Genomic DNA, 23,224 nt, shown 5'->3' on the forward strand with positions numbered 1-23,224 from the left:
TTTCAGGTTGGCCCATTATTCCTAACCCATATTTGAAAACCAGTTCCCCCATTTTCCCTCACTCCCACCTCCCCCAAAGTAGCTACAACAAACACTTTAAAGCTCCCCCAGTCCCTTTTGTCTCATATCCCAAAATGAAAGAACCCTGACTGAATTCAGTATCAGTCTCTTACCCTGCCAGGAAAGATAAGGAGTAGGAGTTGTTCTTGGAAACAAATGCCGAGCGGTGTGTCTGTATCATCTTGCCTCGAGAAGGTTCTTCATTCTCTGAATCTGAGAGACGTGCAGGACACTGGCAGGAGACAAGGGAGACAACACTGTCCATTTGGGGTTCCCACGGAATCTCCCAAAGCTATTGTTCAAATCTCTCTTTCTATTACATGTTCTCTCTGAGTTCCAATCTATGTTTCCAACTGCCTCTTGGGATCCCAATCTGGATATCCCAAATGCAGCTCAAACTTAATATATCCAAAATCAAACTCAGTATTTCTCTTCTCTAAGTCCCCCTCCCAACCCAGTTAGAAGCTTCAATGTCACCCATGACTCTTTCCTTTCCTTTCTTCAAAGTCATTAATAACATTGTATATAGGTTTTGAGTACCCCAACACATCCAAATATTTTATTTCATCTACTCTTTAACCTACCCCACTAAGAAGGGATTATTACCTTTTACAGATGGCAAACTGAGGCTCAGGGTAGTTAATTTGTCTAGGATTGTGGAGTTAATAAGTAGTTAGCGTTGGCACTGTGATCCAGAGCATCTGTCTCCAAACTGCCTCCACGTTATTTCTACTTTCCTCCATTCTACTCCTCGAATGTCTTTCAGATCTAACTCTTCTCATGTATACTCATTGTCACTGCCTTTCCTTAGATTCTCATCACCTTCTGCCTTGACTACTGCAATAATCTACTTATGGGTCTTGCTCTCTCCAGCCTTCCTTCCCTCCAATCCCCTCCATGTTATCAAACACACAGACAGAATCCCATCACTCCCCTGCTTAACCGTTGGTGACTTCAGGATAAAGTCTAAATACCTCAGCATGATCCAATAACCTTCAGAAACTAGATCCAATCTTCTTCCAAGTTTTTCTCCCACCAGTTCCCACACAGGGAACTCCTTGAGCTCTACTGTAATCATACTACTTTCTACTCTCCACATGTACCATCATAGTCTTTCAAAACTCCTATTCTTTTGCACATGCTATTAGTCCCTTTGCCTAAGATTCTCCTTCCACATTCTCTGCCTAAAATATTCACTGGCCTTTCAGAGGCATCTTAAATGTCACTTTCGCTTCCAAATACCCTTAGATCAGCTTTTTCCATCTTGCTGACACTCATTCATTTACCTTCATTTTATTTTAGAGTCTCTTTTTGAGTCTTTAAATTTACATTCAAAGTTTCTTTTACGTGTGTCTTTTGCATACACATATGAGGATTTGCTCATGATTCAATATGAGTGTCTTCTTTCTAGGGGGAGCAACTAATCACACTGAACCGTAGCTTCTTATTTAGGAGTCTGATTTCTGCTGTAGACAACAGACTCTTTGAGAGCAAGTGACCACCTTTTCTTTAAAACTTCTGATACCATTATATAGTAGGTAAACAAAAAACGTCTAATAATCTAATGATTAACCAGTTTTCTAATGATTAAATGACTATCAAAGTTAGAGTTGTAGACAGAGGCATGCAAGGCATCTTATGGCTCAGAGTACCCTGTATTCCTTAAATGCTTTGTTATTCTCTAGGTTGATAGGCACATTCATACAACAGGCTATGTTTCCAACAGCCTTTGAGAAACAGTTGAAGGATTACAATTTACAGAGAAGCTTTTCAATTTTGTAGGGTATCTATCACTCCTTAAAGAACCCTGTTGTACAAACTATTCACTGGAGAAACTTTAATAGCACTAACCCATTACCAAATTTATTGGAAAGAAAGAAAAAGTTTTGACATCAACAGACTCAACAGGGGATAAATAATGGCAATTTTTTTTTAGGTCTTTCTGCATAATCAATTCGGTACCAAATAAAAGAATGTTCAAATTCCAGCTCTATTACTTAGCTATCACTGTCACTATAGGTTAGTTGCTTTACCTTTTTGAGCCTCAGTTTCTCATCTATAAAATTAAAAATGATCTGTCTACTACATATATTGTGATAAACCATTAAAAACACATAGTGTATTAGCTCACAAGTAGTAAGTGCTCAACAAAAGACAGCTTTTATTTATATCAATTTTAATACTATTAATCTTTTAAGAAAAAACTCTGGTATTATAGTAGGTATATGCCAGGTTCCTTTTAATTGTTGAAAATAAATTTACATTATTATAAATAAATAATTATATAAACAGAAGGTACCCTGACCCCCAATCCCTCTATATTTCTACCCTCACAAAACCTAGAGCCATAAGATAGGAAAATATTTACCTCTCATCTTTAACTTTGGATAAAAACAAGCCTATAGGACAATCGATTCCTAAAATGGAAATCTCTAAAATGATATTTTTTTAAATGTTGTGCCTAAAAAAAATTAAAAGAATGATAATACCCAGGGTTGGCAAGGGTGTGAGGAAATTAGTTTAGCACATTTGTTTACTATTGTTTAATACAAACTTTAAAGTTCAAAGTTTAATACAAACTTTCTGGAGGTCAACTGAATAATAAGTACCAAAAAGTCTTAAAAAGTACACTACCTTTGATCTGATCATTCCACTTCTAGTAATTTATAAGGAACTAATGAGACACGTGGATTTCATCACAGCAGTGGTTTAAGACAGCAAAATATCAACAGATTAATTAAACAAATTAATTGGATAAATTCTACAGTAAAGAATAACTAGCAGACCACTAAATAATGATATGGGATTCTTTATTTACATGGAAAGACATCCAGGACTTATAGTTTATTAAAGAAGGTTATAAAACAGTATGTATACTGGGTTACATTTTCTGAAAAGAAAAACAATATATTTTATATACACACACACACACACACACACACACACACAAACACACTTAGAAAAGAAGTCTGGAAGGATATTCACCAAAATGTTTATAGGAGTTATGTCTAGGTTATGGGATGACAAGCAATTTTTCACTTTCAACTTTATAACCTTTGGTATGACTATAATTGTTACACCAAATTGTTTTCCAACAATTTGCACTATTGTCAGTATTAACTGCACCATAACAAATCGTAATAAATTAAACATCGTGCCTATTTTATTTTCTTTCTGAACAAATAACTGTTTCTAGAATAAGCACTTTTCTTCCTCTGTTTGGATTCAACTTGATAAACACGTATCAAACACTTGTGATGTGCAAGGTACTATGGGAGATTTAAAAAACAGTAAGACACATTTCCTATACTTAACAAACTTACAAATTAAGTAGAGAAACACAAACACACAAATAACCATAATGTAAGGAAGAATGAAATAAGTCCTATAAAAGTTACAAAGTGAGGAGAGGAAAGTTGAAGAGAATGGATGATGGGAGTGGAGAAAAAAGTGAGGAATCCCTATAGGTTCCAGGAAGGTGACAGCTTTTGAACTGGACATGGAAAGATAAATAGCCTTTCAACAGGTAAGGTCAGTGGAATTTCAATGAGATGAAATGCAAGAGCAAGGATTCTCAGGAGGGAAAGCATAGATTATACATTTGGGGGAAAGCAAACAGCTCTGTTCCCTGGAGTTCTCGGATGTAAGCAAAAATGGAAAGATAAGCTAGAATAATACTAAGGACCTGAATGTTGGGGTGAAGAGTTCTCATTTAATTCCACAGGAAATGGGGAGCCACTGAGGTTTTTGGAGCAGGAGGGTGAAATGATCAGTCCAGCTCTAATCATAATAGTCTCTCTATAAAATATAATCCTTCAGCTGGCTTTCCACTGAGACCACTTGAGCTTCTTTTCAGTCCCAATATGAATGTATCCTTGGCCAAACTAAATGAAATTATTTGTTCAACACCAAAATTTCTTAAGACATATTTAAAGTAAAATTGTAAAAGTCCTCAAAAATATAAAATATAAAAGCAAACAGAACAAAGGTAAAATCACAAAAATCTAAAACTTCAAGTGTTCATAGATCTGATTTTATTCAATGTACAGGAAATTTTGCAAAACTGGCCATCGCCAATCAGGATTTGTACTTCCTGATTCCTTTTAAGATTAAATTTTAGGTTGATGTAATGAATTTCTACTTCAAAGATTATAGTGGCAAAAGAAAAAATAATTAGAGCAATTTCCCATCCTTGCTATGAATTAATACTAGAGATCATTTCCTGGAGGAAACCTAGATCTGGCAAGGCCGAAAACAATAGGTTCTTTCTATCAAAGGACCATAGTAAAGAGTAAGCTCTCTTTGTCAAAATTGGTTTGTCCTAAAAAGAAATGCCTTTCTGGGCTGTTTTCCCTGAGGACACTAATGGACAGTCCTGTTGGGGTGAAGAGGCAGAGTTTGCGGTCTTTAGAGACTACAGACAACAGCTGGGGCTATTAGTCAGAAGACATACTATATGCACAAGACTATCATATATTTTATTCTTGCCTTCCTAGATAAACTGTATTCTCTCCAAAAGCAGTCTTTTTCCTTTTGTAGTTCCCAATGAACAGAGCATTGAGAGTACATAAGCATTTCATATATGTTAAACTGAATCTTTTAGAAGGTTGGAATGCAAATGGTTGCTTTTAACAATAATTAAATAGTAACAATTATTATTATTATAACTGGGTTAAAAAAACCCACATATACATTGACAGTCAGCAAATACTATCAATCCAAGAAAGCTTAAGTAATCTCAAATTTTGAAGTTCAGGAAAAATGCCTTTGCAAAGAGTAAACCTAAAGCACAGAGAAATTAAGTAACCGGGCCAAAGTTGTACAATCTGTAACAACGCTGGAACCTGTTTAACAGGCAGACTTCAGGTCTAGAGATTTTTTTCCCCTCTAGTCTGGTATGTTGTCTATCTTTATATATGGTAAAGCTTTATTAAATCCACCTAATTAAAAATATAGCCTGAAATACTAACGAGCCTGAATCACAAAACATTTTAATAGATATGACTCTAAAGGTATGCTAAGTACATATAGCAAGTAATAGAAGATGTCTAATCCAATATGAATTACTAAATAAAAAAAAACAAGTATAATCATCCATTTGAGCCGTAATCAGTGGATCCTCCAAAAGTGCTTTCTTGTATTAGTTAAATATACCATTTACAACATTTTCCAGTAATTTGCTTGGTAAATAAGTAACGAAAAAAAATTCAGGCAAGATTTGGCCCAATTAGAAGTATAATTAGGTTAAGTTTAAACTAAGTAATCTAATATTGAGGACCTACTTTGTAAATAGAACTGTGCTGTTTGGGGCATTATAAAGAGTAAAGGGAAGTAAAATACAAAGTATAAGGAAATCTAGTTGAGGATATAACACATACAGAACTCAGATGTCAAACAACAACTCATAAATCAAAATGACAATATATGTATAAAACTTACCACAAGTAGTATACTATACTAGGTTTTTCCTCTCACTCACCTTTTTCCCCCACTGTTCCCCCTTAATCTTTCCACACAAGTCTCATTGTCCCATTCACAAATCATTTTCTCCAGCTCTCCATCTGAACGCTAAGTTCTTCACTACTCTTAAGCTGCACAGTCAATGACTGTTACTGTTCACCAACAAAGGTTTTTCAGATCCACATCACCTGGGCCAACTGCTGATTTTGAGGCAGGTGTCCATCAAAAAGGTGATCTACTTACGCGCTCTAGATTTGTCTTCAGTACTAATGGCTCATCTCTTTTTTTCTGTTCATCCATTTTCCTTTTTCCCATTTCTGTATCCTCTGGTAACAGCCTGTGGATTTGATCTTCAGAGGTTTTCTCCTCTTGTAACTTTTCTTCTCTCAGCTAAAAATACAAATCACACCAAGACAGTAGTTTTAGGCAACTATAGACTTAAAAACATCTTTTACGCAGTAGTCTATTAGAACAAACAGGAAAGTTTTGAGACTATTTTCTTATTTGATATAAAGCCCTCTTAATTTTTAGGTCTACTTTTACTTGAATCTTGCCAAACATTCCCTTCATGGCTTAAGATTTAACTGCTCTGCATTCTTGAGCAATATGAAATCACAAAGGCTAAGATAATACACATAATCAAAAAATAAGGTTTATTCACTTAGCCAAAAAAGGCAGAACCTAAAAACTTTCCTTACTCTCATAAACCAGATATAACTGCACTGGACCAGGAGAACAGCAAAGATGTAGGCCACAGAGGGCCAGAGAAGTTGGTCTAGGCAAGACAGGTCTTTGGGCCTACTGGAAACAGAAAAAATGGCTTATCACAGTTCCAACGTCCTACAGTTTATGTGGATCTTGTGATCCACAGGATAGGTCAAGATACATGGTGTACAAAGAAAGTTAAGGCAGACTAATATGCTCCTCATTTGGGGGAGGTAGCACGGCATTATGAAAATAAGATGGGTTTTGGAATTTAAAACCTGGGTTCTAGTGGTTCTGTCACTTATTTAGCAGCTATATGATCTTGGGCAAATGAACCACCATATGCTCACCTACAAAATAGGACAATGCTACTTACTTTGCAGATATTGCTGTAAGAAATAAATGAGATAATAATATAAAGTATTTACTGTAGTATCTTGCTATATACTTACAGTATATCAAGAGTTCCCTTTCCTAACCTCCCTTTATTCTCTTTTCATTGCCTGGGATTTTAATAAAATTTAAATGACAATGTATATGAAAACAATTCTAGGCTATCAATATTTTTAATCATACTTATAAAATAAAATTAAAGAACAAATAAATATTTTTCATTGGCTGTCAACTGGGTTAAAAAACAAAAACAACAATAACAATAAACAACAATAAAGATTTAGTCTTATCTTTCCAATTTCTATAGGTATGATTCCAATAAGACTGAACTAGTCTTTAACATGCTGAGTCTAATTCAAGAGGTTATGAATATGCAAAGAACACCATAAACAATGTTACATCAGGAGGAGAAAGCTAATCCATAGCTAGGTAGAAAGCAAACCTGAAGTCTATGCTAACTGCCCACATGAAAGATCAATGCCTTTTAATGATCTTAGATCAATGCCTTTTAATGATCTTAGATGACCACAGGCTACAGAGGGGCATTTCACTTTTAGAGGATAGAAAGCGGAGTGGCACACACAAAAAACAGGTTTTAGCATCACGTTATCATTTACTGAACTCTATGTGTCAGATGCAGAGCTAAAGCACTGTTAAATTATCTCATTATCTCTACTTTAAAAATTGAAAAACAAAACTAAGGTTTAAAAAAAACTATGGCAAATTCACAGAGCCATAATAGCCTTGGAGCTGGAATTCAAATCTATGTTTACCTCGGTTGTTCTCAACCAAGGCTGATTTTGCCTCTCAGGATACATCTGGCAATGTCTGGAGACACTTTTGGCTGTCACAACTGAGGGGATAAGGTGTGTGGTGCTACTGGCATCTAGCGGGTAGAGGCCAGGAACTGCTACTAAACATCCGAAATGCATAGGATAGCCCCCAACAATATATACATACACAGACGTTGCTATTTTTAAAAAACTAAATATTAAATTTCCTGTTTTACGTATTTTAGTGTTATTTTGTTTTGTGCTTAATTGTGTCTACATACTATGTTCTCTGGCTTTTCTAGTGTTTTAGAATGCATCCTTTGCCTCCTAATAATGTTTATGGCTGCTCTCAAAGTTTTTGACAATGAACTTGTGTGTTGTTGGCAAAACAACCTTCTCATTGCCGTGTTGAGTCTCTGCTAACACAGCATCACCTTAAAGCTAAAAATTTACAAAATTGAAAAACCCATATACACATTTAAATCTTCACATGAATCATGTTGGTGTTTTCTCTATATTGGGTTCTGCAGATGCTTTTTTTTTTGGTCCCTTTTGATGGTTACTTATAAGGACTTGAGAACTTGGTATCTAGGAAAGAGTTTTTATACTCAGCGAAAATGACTGAGAGTGTCAGAAAATAGCATATAAACTTGAATAAGAAGTATCAATAGCTGCTGTTTTATTGAACTCTTCCATGTTTCAGGCATTAAGTTTATAGAGCTTACCTTATCATTATCATTTTATAGACACAAAAATTGACATTCAGTGGTTATTTCCTGAAGTCAGTGTTTTGAATATCGAAGAGCTTAGATTTTAAAGCAAACCACTGGCTTCAAATACCACGGTTTCTCAACCTCAGCACTACTGACATTTTGGGCTAGATAATTCTTTGTTATGGGGAGCAGGTCAGAGTCTGAGTAGAAGGCTTATTCATGAATACTTTATTGGGGAGCAGGAGTTAAGGATGGAGTAGTATAACAAGGAGAGACAGCGAGCCAATAAAAGTGGTTGGCTTGACAGTTGGCTACAGAAGACAATATGAGAAACTGTATGCAATGCAGCTCAAGACTATCAATCAGAAGTGAGAAAGGGGGAAGCATATATATATATATGTATATAAATAGACTCCCACATCCTGCTGACCGAAGTTTGCTCCACTGGATGTTAAATACCCCTGACACTGGCTTGTACAACTCAAGTAAGTTCTCACGGTAGGGACTGCAGCAGCAACCACAGAGAAGCCCTAGAGCTAAAAGCAAGAGGCAAGCAGTAGGAGCCAAAACAAAAGAGATCTCAGCTTGTACCAAGTGAAGCCGCCCACCACTGCAAGTGGAATGCTTATTACTGCCCCCATTTTTTTTTTTTTAATTTATTGGCCACACCCAGCAGCTCACGGGATCTTAGTTCCCTGACCAAGGATGGAACCCATGTCCCCTGCAGTGGAAGCGGGGAGTCCTAACCACTGGACTGCCAGGGAAGTCCCTGCCTCCATTTTTAGATGCTAATTATTAAAGAAAAACTATTGACTTCCGTATGGTAATCTCATTCTCAGCCACACTATCAAGAGTACAATGTAATTTTTTTCCTCAAAATATCTTTACTTTGTCATCATTAATTTTTAAAAATAAACTTTTTTTTTTGGCCAGGCCACGTGGCATGCAGGATCTTTGTTCCCTGACCAGAGATCGAACCCCTGCAGTGGAAGCGCAGAGTCTTAACCACTGGACCACCAGTGAATTCCCAAAAATAAACTTTTAAAAATCAAAGCATTATACATAATGTACAAATCATAAATGACAAATTATACAAAATAAGCACATCCATGTAACTACCACCCAGATCAAGAAACAATATATTACCAGTACCCCTTGTGCCTATTCCTCACCCCAAAGTAACTATGATCCCAGTTTCCCACACCAAAAAGAATCATTTCACCTATTTCTGAAATTTATATAAGTGGAATCTTATATATGTATTGAATCTGTCTTGCTTCAGTCAACATGCCATTTGTGAGATTCATCCATGTAGTTGCATGTAGTAGGTTGTTCTTTCTCATTGTTTTATAGTATTCCATTGTTTGACTACAAAACAACTTAACAATTCTATTGTTAATGGATATTTGTGTAGTTATTAATTTATAGCTATTTACAAATAAACTGCTATGAACATTCTTGAATATGTATCCTGATACACATACTGTTCTGTGAGGTATATTCTAAAAGAGAAGCTGTTTAGTCATAACGCACGGGTACACTGCCATAGTTTCCCCAAATTGGTTGTACAAATTATACTCCCACCCCAACCTGCAATGTAGCAGAATGACAGTTGCTCTCAACCTTGTTAACACTCAGTATTGTCTATTTTAGCCATTTCAGTTCATATATATTGATACCGTATTATGACTTCAATTTGCATTTCTCTGATGACTAAAGATCTAGAGCAGTTTTTCATGTCTTTATTGACTATTTGGAAATTCTCTTTTATGATGTGCCTATTCACATTGTTGCCCTTTCTCCTTTAAAATATTTGGGATTTTCCCTAGTAATTTGTAGGAGTTATTTATATTTTTTGAATATGAGGCAATTTTCAAGAAAAAAAATATACCTACAAGATACGTACATACACCCATACACACACACACACACACACACTTTTTTTCCCCTCTCACGGTAGCTTGCCTTTTTCACTCTCTTGTTAGTGCCTTTTAAAGACAAGATGCTCCAGGTTTTAATAGTTTAATTTAACATTAGTGTTTTTTATATCCCATTTCAGAAATTCTCTCGTAGTATCTTTAAGGAGCTTATTATTTGACCTTTCACATTTAGATCTACAATCCACTTTGAACTGATTTTTAAAAAATCAACTATGTTAAGGCATAATCTACATATGATAAAATGATCACATGGAATGCACAGCTCGATGAATTTTGACAAATGTATATATCCATGTAACTGTATCCCTAATCAAGATATAGAACATTTTTTACCACCCAAAAAGTCCCTTCAAACCCACTAGTGGGAATTCCTTGGCGGTCCAGTGGCTAGGACTCCATGCTTTCACTGCCGAGGGCCCAGGTTCGATTCCTGGTCAGGAAACTAAGATCCCACAAGCCTTGCAGCACAGACAAAAACAAAAACAAACACAAACGACAAAAAAAAACCCCACTAGTAATCAATCTCCCATGCTACTCAGCCCTAAGCAACCCTTAACCTTATAACTATGACTACAGATTAGTTTTACCTGTTATAAAATCATACAGGGGCTTCCCTGGTGGCGCAGTGGCTGAGAATCTGCCTGCCAATGCAGGGGACACGGGTTCGAGCCCTGGTCTGGGAGGATCCCACATGCCGCGGAGCAACTAGGCCCGTCAGCCACAACTACTGAGCCTGCGCAACTGGAGCCTGTGCTCCGCAACGAGAGGCCGCGATAGTGAGAGGCCCGCGCACCGCGATGAAGAGTGGTCCCCGCTTGCCACAACTAGAGAAAGCCCTCGCACAGAAACGAAGACCCAACACAGCCAAAAATAAATAAAATTTTAAAAATTTAAAAAATTAAAAAAATAAAATAAAATCATACAGCATATATTCCTTTATGTCAGGATTCATTCACAGCATATTTTTGATATTCATCCATATTACTAAGTTTATTATATTATATTCCTTTTATGGATGAGTTATATTCCATTGTATGAATATACCACAATTTGTTTATCCATTCAAGTATTGTACATTTGGGTTGTATTCAGTTTGGGGCTGTTATAAAGCTGTTATGAACATTCATGTCTTTTTGTGAACAGATGTTTTTATTTTGCTTGTCTAAACAGCTACAAGTGGAATTGCTGGGTAAAGTAGTAAGTATATGTTTAAATTTATAAACTGCCAAAATGTTTCCCGTGGAGGTTATACCATTTTACACAGTCAGCCCTCCACATCCGTGGGTTCCACCATCAGTGGATTTAACCAACCACAGATGAAAAATCAAAAATCAATCTGTCTTTGGTGGAACCCATGTACACCAAGCCCACAGATACCAAAGGCCAACTGTACTCTGCGATTTTATATAAGGGACTTAAGCATCCATGGATCTTGGTATCCACGGAGTTTCTGGAACCATTCCCCGACAAATACCGAGGGAGGATTATATTCCCACTAACAATGCATGAGAGTTCCAGCTTATTTACATTCTCATACTCATTTGGACACGTGGAATTCTTAGCCTTTTAATTTTAGCTATTCCAGAGGATGTAGGGGATATCCTATATGTGATTTTAATGAGTATTTCCCTGCTGGTTAATTATGTTGAGCATCTTTTCATATGTTTAGTAGCATGTCTTCTTTTGTGAAGTGTCTATTTTCAATAAAACCTTTTATCCTATTTTTTTAACCTTATTATTAGGTGCATGAGTTTTTTTTTTTTATAAATTCTGGATAAAAGTCCGCTGTTAGATACACATTTTGAGAATATCTTCTCCCAGTCTTTGCTTTGCCTATTTCTTAAATGAGTGGAGGTTTTTAACTTTAATAAAATTCAATATCATTTTTTTCTTCTGTGATTAGGATTTTTTGGGTTCTTGTCTAGTAAATCTTTGCCTACCCCAAGGTCAATAATTTTTTCTTCTGTTTTCTTCTGCATAGTTTTAGCTTTTACATTTAGTCTATGATGCATTTTGAATTAATGTTTGTATATGGTATAAAGGAGAGATCAAGATTGACTTTTACTTATTCATAGGATATTCAGTTTGTTCCAGCACCATTGTTGAAAAGACTGTTCTTTTGCCACTGAATTACTTTTGTGCCTTTGTGAACATCAACTGACTATATATGAGTGGGTCTATTCCAGGACTATACTCTATTCCATTTATTATATGTCTTTTCCTTATGCCGACACCATAGTGTCTTGATGACTATCATTTTAAAATCTGCAAGTAAAGTCCTCCAATAATAACAGTCATTATTCACAGACAACATGATCCTCCATGTAGAAAATCCACTAGAATCTACAAAAAAGCTACTAAAACTACTAAATGAGTTTAGCACAGTTGTAGGATAAAATATCAAAATATAAAAACCAACAGTATTTTTATATACTCGCAAGAATTATAATACTTACAGTAATATCCAAAAATGTGAAATACTTAAGATAAATCTGACAAAATATCTGGAAAGTGAAAACCACAAAACACTGCCAAGAGAAACTAAAGAAGACCTAAATAAATAGAAGAATACCATGTTGACGGATATGAAGACTCAATTATTGAGATGTCAGTTCTCCCCAGATTGATCTATAGACTCAATGCAATCCCAATCTTTGTGACTTTGGGCTGGGAAAAGAATTCCTGGATATAACACCAAAAGCAAAATCCACAAAGGAAAAAAAATGTATAAACTGTATTTTTTTTTAAATAAATATATATATTTATTTATTTTTGGCTGCTTTGGTTCTTTGTTGCTGTGCGCGGCTTTCTCTAGTTGCAGCAAGCGGGGGCTACTTTCGTTGTGGTGAGTGGGCTTCTCATTGCAGTGGCTTCTCTTGTTGCAGAGCATGGGCTCTAGGCGCACGGGCTTCAGGAGTTGTGGCACGTGGGCTCTAGAGCGCAGGCTCAGTAGTTGTGGCCCACGGGCTCAACTGCTCTGCGGCATGTGGGATCTTCCCAGACCAGGCCTCGAACCCGTGTCCCCTACATTGACAGGCGGATTCTTAACCACTGCACCACCAGGGAAGCCCTAAACTGTATTTTTTGAAAGTTAAAAACTTCAAAAGTTAAAGCCATCAAAAGGCTCTAAGAAAATGAAAAGACTGACACACGCTGGGAGAAAAATATTTGCAAAGCATATACCTGTTAAGACTTGTATCTGAAGATCTTTCAAAATTCAACAGCAAGAAAATATAAATAAACACATGAAAAGATGCTCAACATCACTGGTCGTCAGGGAAATACAAATTAAAACCACAATGAGATACCACTACACACCAATTAGAATTGATAAAATTAAAAAGACTGACCACAGCAAACGTTGACAAAGATTGAGAGAAACCAGAACTTTCATACTCTACTGGTAGGAATTAAAATGGTAAAACCACTTTGGAAAAGTTTGGCAGTTTCTTAAAAAAGGACACACACCTACCATATGATCCAGCCATCTCATGCCTAAGTATTTACCTAAGAGAAAAAAAATGTTATTCTATACAAAGACTTGCATGTGAATGTTCACAGTAGCTTTATTTGTAATAGCCAAGAACTGGAAACAACCCAAATGTCTATTAACAGGCAAATAGATAAACAAATGGTGACATATCTATACAATGAAATAGTACTCTGCAATAAAAAAGAATAAACTATTTATACATGTAACAAGTGAATGAATCTCAAAATAATTATGCTGAGTGAAAAAGCCAAATAGAAAAGCATAAACAACTTATGCCAAAAAGAACAAACAGGTTAATTGGACTTCATCAAAATTTAAAACTTTTGTGCAAAGGACACTATCAAAAAAGTGAAAAGACAACCTATAGAGTGGGAGAAAATATTTGTAAATCATGTATCTGATAAGGATTTAATATTCAGAATACATAAAAAACTCTTACAACTCAACAACCAAAAGACAAACAACCCAATTCAAAACTAAGCAAAAGGGCTTCCCTGGTGGCGCAGTGGTTGAGAATCTGCCTGCCAATGCAGGGGACACGGGTTCGAGCCCTGGTCTGGGAAGATTCCACATGCCGCGGAGCAACTAGGCCCGTGAGCCACAATTACTGAGCCTGCGCGTCTGGAGCCTGTGCTCCGCAACGAGAGGCCGCGATAATGAGAGGCCCGCGCACCGCGATGAAGAGTGGCCCCCACTTGCCGCAACTAGAGAAAGCCCTCGCACAGAAACGAAGACCAAACACAGCCATAAATAAATAAATAAATAAATAAATAAACAAACCCAAAGTTTAAAAAAAAAAAGAAAAAACTAGGATGTACATTTAAAAAACAAAAACAAAAAAAGCAAAAAAAACTAAGCAAAAGACTTGAATAGACATTTCTCCAAAGAAGAGATATAAAATGGTCAATAAGCACATGAAAAAAGGCTCAACATCATTATTCATTAGGGAAATGCAAATCAAAACCTAATGAGATACCCACTAGAATGATTATTTTTTTAAAAATCAGAAAGTAACAAGTGCTAACAAGAACATGGAGTAATTGGAGCCCTCATACATTGCTAGTAGGAATGTAAAACGGTGCAGCTGCTGTAGAAAACAGTATGATGATTTCGCAAAAAATTAAACATTCAATTATTCCCATGACCCGGCAATTCCACTCCTAATTATATACCCACAATAAAACCAGGAGTCAAACAGATACTTGTATTCCAATGTTTATTGCAGCATTATTCACAAGAGCCAAAAAGTGGGAAGGAGATGAAAGGATCAACAAAATGTGATATATGCATACAATGGGATATCCAGCCAAAAAAAGGAATGTAGTACTAAAACATGTTACAATGTGAATGAACCTTGAAAACATTATGCTGAGTGAAATAAGCCAGGTCACAAAAGGACAAATATGATATGATTCCACTTACATATCTAGAATAGGCAAATTTGTAGAAAAAGGTTAGAGGTTACTAGGGCCTGGGGTGATGGTAGAATGGGGAGATATTAATGGGTACACAGTTTCTGTTTGGAGTAATCAAAATATTTTGGAAAAAGAAAGCAGTGATGATTGCACAACACTGTGAATGTACTTAAGGCCGCTGAATTGTACACTTAAAGCGGTTAAAATGGCAAATTTTATGCCATATATATTTTACAGCACAACCTATTATATAAGTATCATGAAGTTCCAGCTAGCTTTCTATCCTTTTAGATACTACAATAAACAATCTGTATGACAGGTTTACTCAAGGCAATATCCTAGTAGGAGGCTTCAACTCGTCTTCTGATTAGAATCAGGTAGTTGAATGTCTAACAGCTAAACACAGGGGCAAACAGAATTCCTAGCCATAGGGCAAGGCGCCATCAAAGGAATAGATGGTTGAGCTCACTAGATTCTTAAATCCTGTTCATGCAAGGGTGGAGATGCCTATAGAATATTTGTAGCTAATCCATATGTCTTGGAATAATATTCATTTCACCACGAAAAATTATTTACCTTCATAACTGTAGAATCTGAGTGATGGGTATACAGGGGTTTTATTGTTCATTTTCTTGTTCTTTTTAAATATTTGTTTAAATATTACACAAATTAAAAATTTAGAAATCATTTATAACATCCATTGTGCAAGTTAAAAAACCTCAGATGCTGGGTGATTATAGAAATAATTGAAGGGCTTATAGGAGCCTATGCAGAGAAAGTTCTGATTATAGTCTCTCAAATGCCAAGTTACTACTCCAGAGTATGTATTCCCTATTAGTACTTCAATGTTAACTAGCCATCCTTAGAGTTTAAAGTAAAACACATATACACCACACTGTTTCAAATGAAATATTTTAAAATACATTTCATAACATCCAGAACATACTTCTTTCTATCATGGATTTTTAACACAAATTGCTTGTGTCCAGTTGCTTGTTTTCAAATTTTCCTTCCCTCAGACACTATGAGCTTCTTTCAACCTGGAACCATGCTATTCATCCTTGATTTCCCCCCTCCCACTTTAGTTCTGGACATAGGGCCTGTATTCAATAAGTTTAATTCCACAAATATTTACAGAGCACTAGAGTCTATGTGTTAGGCATTGCTTTTAGTGCTGAGGATACAGCCCTGATCAAAAATGACAAAGTTGTTTGCATGGTGCTTATATTCTGTAAGAATGTGATTGAAATGAAAGATGTGATGGGACTAATCAATTTTTAAAAGGTCTTCCAACAAATATTCTCTACAATACAAACTATACCTATTTTGGTGACTCTACCAGTCCCCATGCTTTGGGGAGCTTCTCTCAATTCCACAATAAAAGGTAACCAACCCGACAGTGCTATGAACACAGGGCTCGTGGGAAGAGTGCTGCTCAATGGCATTTTTTTTAAAATTTGGATTTAATTGTTCTCATTAAATCTACATGCTTATCAAAATTCCCTCCATCCCCAACCAAAGATAATGTTCCATATAGCTGTCCCAGGCTGGAGAAGAATTTATGACTTATCTAACACAGTCACACACAGAATGTGGCCTTACAGTGACAGCGCAGATGACAGCAAGAGTTCTCCTCTAAATGGACTGATAATGATAGGATTTTCTCTCTAAAATATATCAGAGCTCTCAAAGGTTAAAATACACAAATTTTCACCACCCCAGCCTCTTTGCCTGTATAGGAAACCATCAAGTTGTGAGAGCATTTATCACACATCAGGCCTCACAGGTGTTCGACAGGAATCACTAATGCTTGTTCCACGTGATGTCTTCAGTTAACCTGAAGCCTTTGGTTTATTTTGTGGAGCAAACCATTCATCTCTTTTTACTTCTGCCATTGCATCAGCCAATAATTTGCTTCCGTCTGGATCCATCTTCGAGAGTTCTCGAAATGCTTCATCCCCCACAAAGCAAATTTCATGTCCATCAGGGTCAGTCAGAATGATCACTTGCACTGTTGCTTTCCCTGGAATGTCCGGACTCATGAGGAGAGTCAGAATCTTTTGGTTCTCCCTTTTTATCAAGTCTTCTAAGTCTGACAACTCTTTCTGGGGGCAAGAAAAGGCAATTCGTCCAAAAGCTGCTGCATGATCAACTGCCCCCTGGATGCCCTGTAGCTCCAGCTTACACTGGTTATCAGCATAGCCCAGCAAAACTCTCTGCTTCTTTTCATCTTTTTCATACATTTTCATTCCCAGCAGATTAGACCAGTAGTTCAAGGACTTCTGAAGATCAGAAACCGCTAGAGTTACTTTTAATACAGGATCTGACTGAGGTGGACTGCGGTTCTGCAAATAGAACTTATATCCTCTGGGGGCTTTGGTTTCAAAAACACCTACTGCAACTTCATTGAGTGGCCACTCCAGCTTCCTGGCTTTGCAGACAGCCTGGCTAGAAGCAAGCGTGATACCCATGAAGTCATTGCCAAGCTACAGTCTTCGATGCCATAACTGTTAAGTCAGTTCTGCAACAAAATGATCATCCTCAGGTCCAAATTTTATCACTGATTTACTCCATTTCCCATCATAAGGCCTTCATCCCCAGGACATCACAATAGAAACACACCACCTGGAAGCGGTTTCCCACTTGGAACACGAAGTGCAGAGCCCTGAGAGTCGCCATGAACACCTACACTACCCACCCCTCACGCGTACAGCGCCGCACTGCCCACAGATGACACCAGCACAGTAATCCCAATGGCACTTTAAAGATTAGAGGCTCATGCATCCATAATTTTCTCATTTTCATATCTAAATTGGTAAAATGGTCCACCATCCTATGACAGTAGACTACAGAAATAATTTGTGAGAGTTGTAGGACCTTCTAGCCTCATGGTGTTTCCTTAATCTTTCCCCTAACACACAACTAACAGATTTTTCCTATAAAATATGATTATATATAAAAACATACAGTAAATTATATGAGTTATACATATATAACTCATTTCTTACATTTTCTAGTTATCTCTGGGCCAAAGGTTCTCAAACTGGGACCCCAGACCCTTAAGAAGATTCACAAAGGTAGCAATGGAAATCTTTAATTTTCAATATATTTTTAACAATCTAACAAATCATATACTTACAGTCCATAAGGTTCTACCCACTAAATACCTCAATAAATAGGTTGAATACATTTTTGTTGCTTATCTAGGGCTTATTCTTTAATAGAAGACATTAACAATATTTTAAATTGTTAAGGGGGTTATGAAAAGAGTATATATTATAAGCTGATAAAGTTGGGGACCACTGCTTCAGAAACACTGCTCCAGACCATGATGAACTTGTTAGATATTCAAATTAATGTCAGAACATTTCAATTTACTTTGGTATCTATAGTGATCAATGCTTTGCATCTTCCATCTGGTTCCTAGGCTCTCATTTGATACTAACAGTTACCACTTATACAGGGTCTAATTGGTGACTATTGCTGATGCTACCCACAAAAAGAAAGTGTTCGGGGTAAGTAAGGACTACTTGATGCTTCCATCTCACAGAATCAAGAAATCATAGCAAATCTTGCATACAAGGCAAAAGCCATGACTTCTACTTGAACAATCACATAAATAGCACCAAAGCAACTATTTGCTCTTATGATTCTTACCTAATTTTAACAAAATCACACTGATGACACTATGCTCTCTTCACTTTAAATTCTTAAACACCTTTCAATTTAAATGTTATGTTTAGAATAAAGTATATGTAAATATTTATGCCAATATAACATTTTACAAATTTTCTCCTTTATGTAATAAAGTGTTTTAAATTACTTCAATATAGGTTTTAAATTATTACATGTGCTCTACAGAAATGCATATAAAATTAATTTTAAGTGTTAAAGTTTATACATAAATGGAACCAGCAGATACTAAGTCATATGTTTAGTTGCCAAGCTAAAAGGCTAAATGAAGGGGCGTGCACTCACAAGAAGTATAAAGTAAGAGCTCTAAGTCATTGATTATGAAAAGGCAAAGACAGGTCTTCACTGTCCAAAGTTAAAGAAAACTGGGAATCATTTATGGTTCATACCACTAACTTTCCAGCTTCCAACCATGACTTTTTGACAGTCAGCCACTTCTCACTCAAATGAACAAATTAAAAAATGTCAGTAATGGAGGGGGGTTACTTTGTGCTAGATTTTTTTAAATTCCAAGTTTTAAAGAATAATAATAACTCTTATATATGGATTACTATGTGCCAGGCACTATTTCACAATAACCCTATAAGCTAGGTACTATGGGGTCCATTTTACAGACCAGGAAACTAAGAAGTGGAGAGATGAACTAACTTGCCCAAATTCACATGGAGAGTCAGGATTTGAACTTAGACAGATGGCTCTTAAGCACTTTAATAAACTGCCTCTCACAGCTAAGGGCAAAATAGCACATCATTTGTATTGTGATTTACTGAGCACCTGCAATTTTTTTTTAAAGTTTGAGATAAACAAACAAAAAGTTGACTCTCAGATGTAAACAGCAAAAGGAGGTTTTAAACTCTCATCTGAATCCAGAAAAATAAAACCAAGCTTGCAATTTTACTCAAAGCAGATTACCAGTGAATTTTTACACAGATTTGGATAGAGATGGGAAATTTTACAAATTATCTTGTGGAATCGTTTTTAATATCATATTTTTAAAAGTGATTTCTGATTCTTGAATGGTTTGGCTTTAAGTAAAATATTGGCATGCATGTAATATATCACAATGATATTTTCTGTTATTTTATATCGCCATTAAAAATGTTGGCATGGATCGAAATACACTGATATGGAAAGCTTCATATGATATGTTAAATAAAACGGTCAGTAAAAATGGCATGTAAAGTGTGATCCTAAATCTATTTTGTAAAAAGTCTTAAGCTTAAGTTTATGATAAACATTTTTCCTTCCAGTTTTATTGACATACAATTGACATTGTATCTCAATTGACAGCACTGTACAAGTTCAAAGTGTAGCATAATGATTTGACTTACATACATCATGAAATGATGACCACAGTAAGTGTAGAGAACATCCATCATCTCATACAGATACAACATTAAAGAAGAAAAATTTTTTTCCTTGTGATGAGAACTCAGGATTTACTCTTAACTTTCTTCTTTTTTTAAAAAATTAATTAATTTATTTATTTTGGGGGGCATTGGGTCTTCGTTGCTGCATGCGGGCTTTTTCTAGTTGCAGTGAGTAGGGGCTACTCTTTGTTGCGGTGCACAGTCTTCCCATTGTCGTGGCTTCTCCTGTGTGGAGCACGGGCTCTAGGCACGTGGTCTTCAGTAGTTGTGGCTCGTGGGCTCTAGAGCACAGGCTCAGTAGTTGTGGCACATGGACTTAGTTGCTCCGTGGCATGTGGGATCTTCCTGGACCAGGGCTCAAACCCGTGTCCCCTGCATTAGCAGGCAGATTCTTAATCACTGTGCGACCAGGGAAGTCCCTCTCTTAACTTTCATATACAGCAGTGTTAATTATATTTATCATGTTGTACCTTATCTCCTTGGTACTTATTTATCTTATAACTTGGAACTTTATACCTTTTGACTGTCATCATCCAATTCCCTTTCCCACCACCTCCTGCCTCTGGTAACCACAAATCTGATCTCTTTTTCTGTAAGTTTGCTTGTTTGTTCTTGAAGTACAACTGACCTACAACACTATGTTAGGTCCTGTTACACAACATAGTGATTCAATACTTCTGTACTCAAAAGGATCACCATGATAAATCTAGTTATGATCTGTCACAATACAATGATATTACATAGTAATTGACTATATTTCCCCACACTGTACATTTCATACTCATGACTCATTTGTTCTGCAACTGTAAGTCTGTACCTCTTAAGCTCCCTCACCTATTTCTTTCCTCCCCTCTCCCCTCTGGCAACCACCTGTTTGTTCTCTGTATCTATAACTGTTTCTGTTTTGTTATGTCTGTTCATTTGTTTTGTTTTTTAGATTCCACATATGAGTGAAATCATACAGTATTGGTCTCTCTCTGTCTGACTTATTCACTAAGTGTAATAGGGGTGGGGCATGTTTGGCAGAGGATGTACTACCCCGATTGTATTCCCACTTCAGCTTGTTTCTTCACAATGTTTCCAAGTGTTTGGGGGACCCTACCCCTTTGCCCCCTTTCCCACCTCCCTTTGTGCTCTGGAGGCCCAGAGGAATTGGTAGCTGCGATTTGTGTTATTTCCTTCTCTGAATATAACAGTCAGAACAAAAAAAATAATATCCAAAGATATTTTGGTACTAACAGCATGATCTACAGCAAGAAAGATAAGATTTGGCTCCAATCCATGAGATTCCAAGGAGAGAGACAGCCAAGACAGTGTAAAGAAGAATAAGAAAAAAGACTTGATAAATATTATCAAGGGCATGAAAAGTTGAAAGCACAGTAAATGTACAAACAACAAAGCCGCCCAACAGAAGACAACTTAAAAGTGTGGAGGCTACAACTAGCAGACTTCAAAAAGCTCCAGAAGATGCCCCCAAAAGAGAAGTGAGTCCCTGAGTCCTGAGTTGGTGGTGGCTGCATCTGCTGTTGCAGACTCTCCCTTTTGACAAGCAGACGACCAAGTCAGAGCTGCTCCAGCAGCCCAAGGAAGACTCAAGGGCACAGAAAGAGGGCGAAAGACCTAAAATTAGTTTCAGTAACATCATATCAGCTACGAAAGTTGCCAGATCTGCCTGCCCCAGCTAGAGTTAGTACAAGACTAGTGAATCAGATGCAGTTTGATGAAGGAGCTGATGATGATGTTGGTCAGGAACTTCAACCTGATCTTAAGACCACTGAGCTTAGAACAAGTTTTAGGAAAAATATATTCAAAGGCAAGAGGCTTAATATTTTTGGGCTTAAGGCAGTTACTAAAGAGGCACCTGACACACAGAGACAGCACCTTCACTTTGGATTGTGGAATTTGCGAAGCAGTTAGCGCAGTCAATGAACAGTCCTTTCAGAACGATTCCGAAGAGATGAGCCAATGGACAAAAGAGGAGAACCTGTGGGAGTCCCAATTAACAATGAAGCAGGTTTTGATGATAAGGGTTCAGAATTTCATGAACATATATTTCTGGATAAATACCTGGAGGATTTTCCAAAACAAGGATCAACTCGCCACTTCATGGAGCTGGTGACCTGGCCTTTCCAAAAACCCATATCTGAGTGTTAAGCAGAAGGTCGAACACGTAGAGTGGTTTAGAAATTATTTTAACGAAAAACAGGACGTTCTAAAAGAGAGTGGCATACAGTTCAACTGGAAATTTTTATTTCAAGCTATTGGAGATTGGTATTATAACCAAATAAAATAATTTGACTAGAAAAAAATATGATAAACATTTAAATATGGTTATTAGGTGGCAGAATTACTGGTAATTTTCCCTTTCTCCTTTAAATCTTATAATTTTTTTTCTTTTTACAATTCACAGAATTTTATAATTCTGCTTACTTTTATAAATAAGAAAAAATAAAGCTGTTTAAATTTACTATAAGCTTCACTAATCAGATACTTGAACAAAATGTTTTATTTTGTACTAGGGACAGAAGAGTTGTGACTGTTTCTAGAAAATTCTCTCATTTGGCTTTCAAGTAGCACTGAAATGATTTTATTTAAACTAGTCTCTAAACCATATAAAATATTATACTAATGTAGTAACCTTATAACTATTGATCGTCTCCTCTCATAAATGAAAGAGACAAGGAAAAACAGGGCATTACAGATATAACATGAATAACCTGCAATTCTAATTAAATTTTATCATGCTTTGAATTTCCCAAATTCTTTGAAAAGCATATAACTTGATAAAGTTGTTTCTCCTTGTCTGGGTAGTTGTAAATAGCAAAAAACAACCACGTTAACATTTTCAGATTTTGAACATCCTATAAACTAAACAGTTGTTCCCTCGTGCAGTCAAAATTAAAACATTCTTTTGAGAGTTTTTCCTTCTTAGTACCATACAGCTTACCTGCTCTTAAAGATGTACTATGAGATTCTGTATTTATTTCTTATTCTAGAAAGATGCACATCAGCACATACCCAAGTATGCATTTCCTCAAAGATTACATATTAACATTTCAGAGGAAGAAGAATAGAAAATAATGTAGTAAAAAGAACTCTAGAAATCTTAAAATACATCTAGTTCTATCATGAACCAGCTGTATATCCTTACACAAGTCATTTCTCTTAAAAGAAGGGGCTTTGAAACTGGATGATCAACAATTCAATCC

At 36.4% G+C, this 23,224-nt stretch overlaps 1 protein-coding gene and 2 pseudogenes across 1 annotated transcript in view; 1 reads left to right on the forward strand and 2 right to left on the reverse strand.

The window, feature by feature from the left end:
• RNF169 (ring finger protein 169) overlaps positions 1–23,224 on the reverse strand; it is an 87,418-nt gene that overhangs the window by 26,760 nt on the left and 37,434 nt on the right. Inside the window, exons 3-4 of the mRNA XM_068556632.1 lie at positions 5,764–5,910; positions 174–292 (exon numbers count right to left, since the gene is read on the reverse strand). Of these exons, the coding sequence (XP_068412733.1) occupies positions 174–292; positions 5,764–5,910 (266 nt within the window). The remainder of the gene's footprint in view (positions 1–173; positions 293–5,763; positions 5,911–23,224) is intronic.
• Positions 16,674–17,631, reverse strand: LOC137771851 (glyoxalase domain-containing protein 4 pseudogene; annotated as a pseudogene).
• LOC137771327 (small ribosomal subunit protein mS31 pseudogene) lies at positions 21,045–22,308 on the forward strand (annotated as a pseudogene).

This window comes from Eschrichtius robustus, chromosome 11 (assembly GCF_028021215.1).
Source record: "Eschrichtius robustus isolate mEscRob2 chromosome 11, mEscRob2.pri, whole genome shotgun sequence".
Classification (NCBI taxonomy): Eukaryota; Metazoa; Chordata; class Mammalia; order Artiodactyla; family Eschrichtiidae; genus Eschrichtius; species Eschrichtius robustus.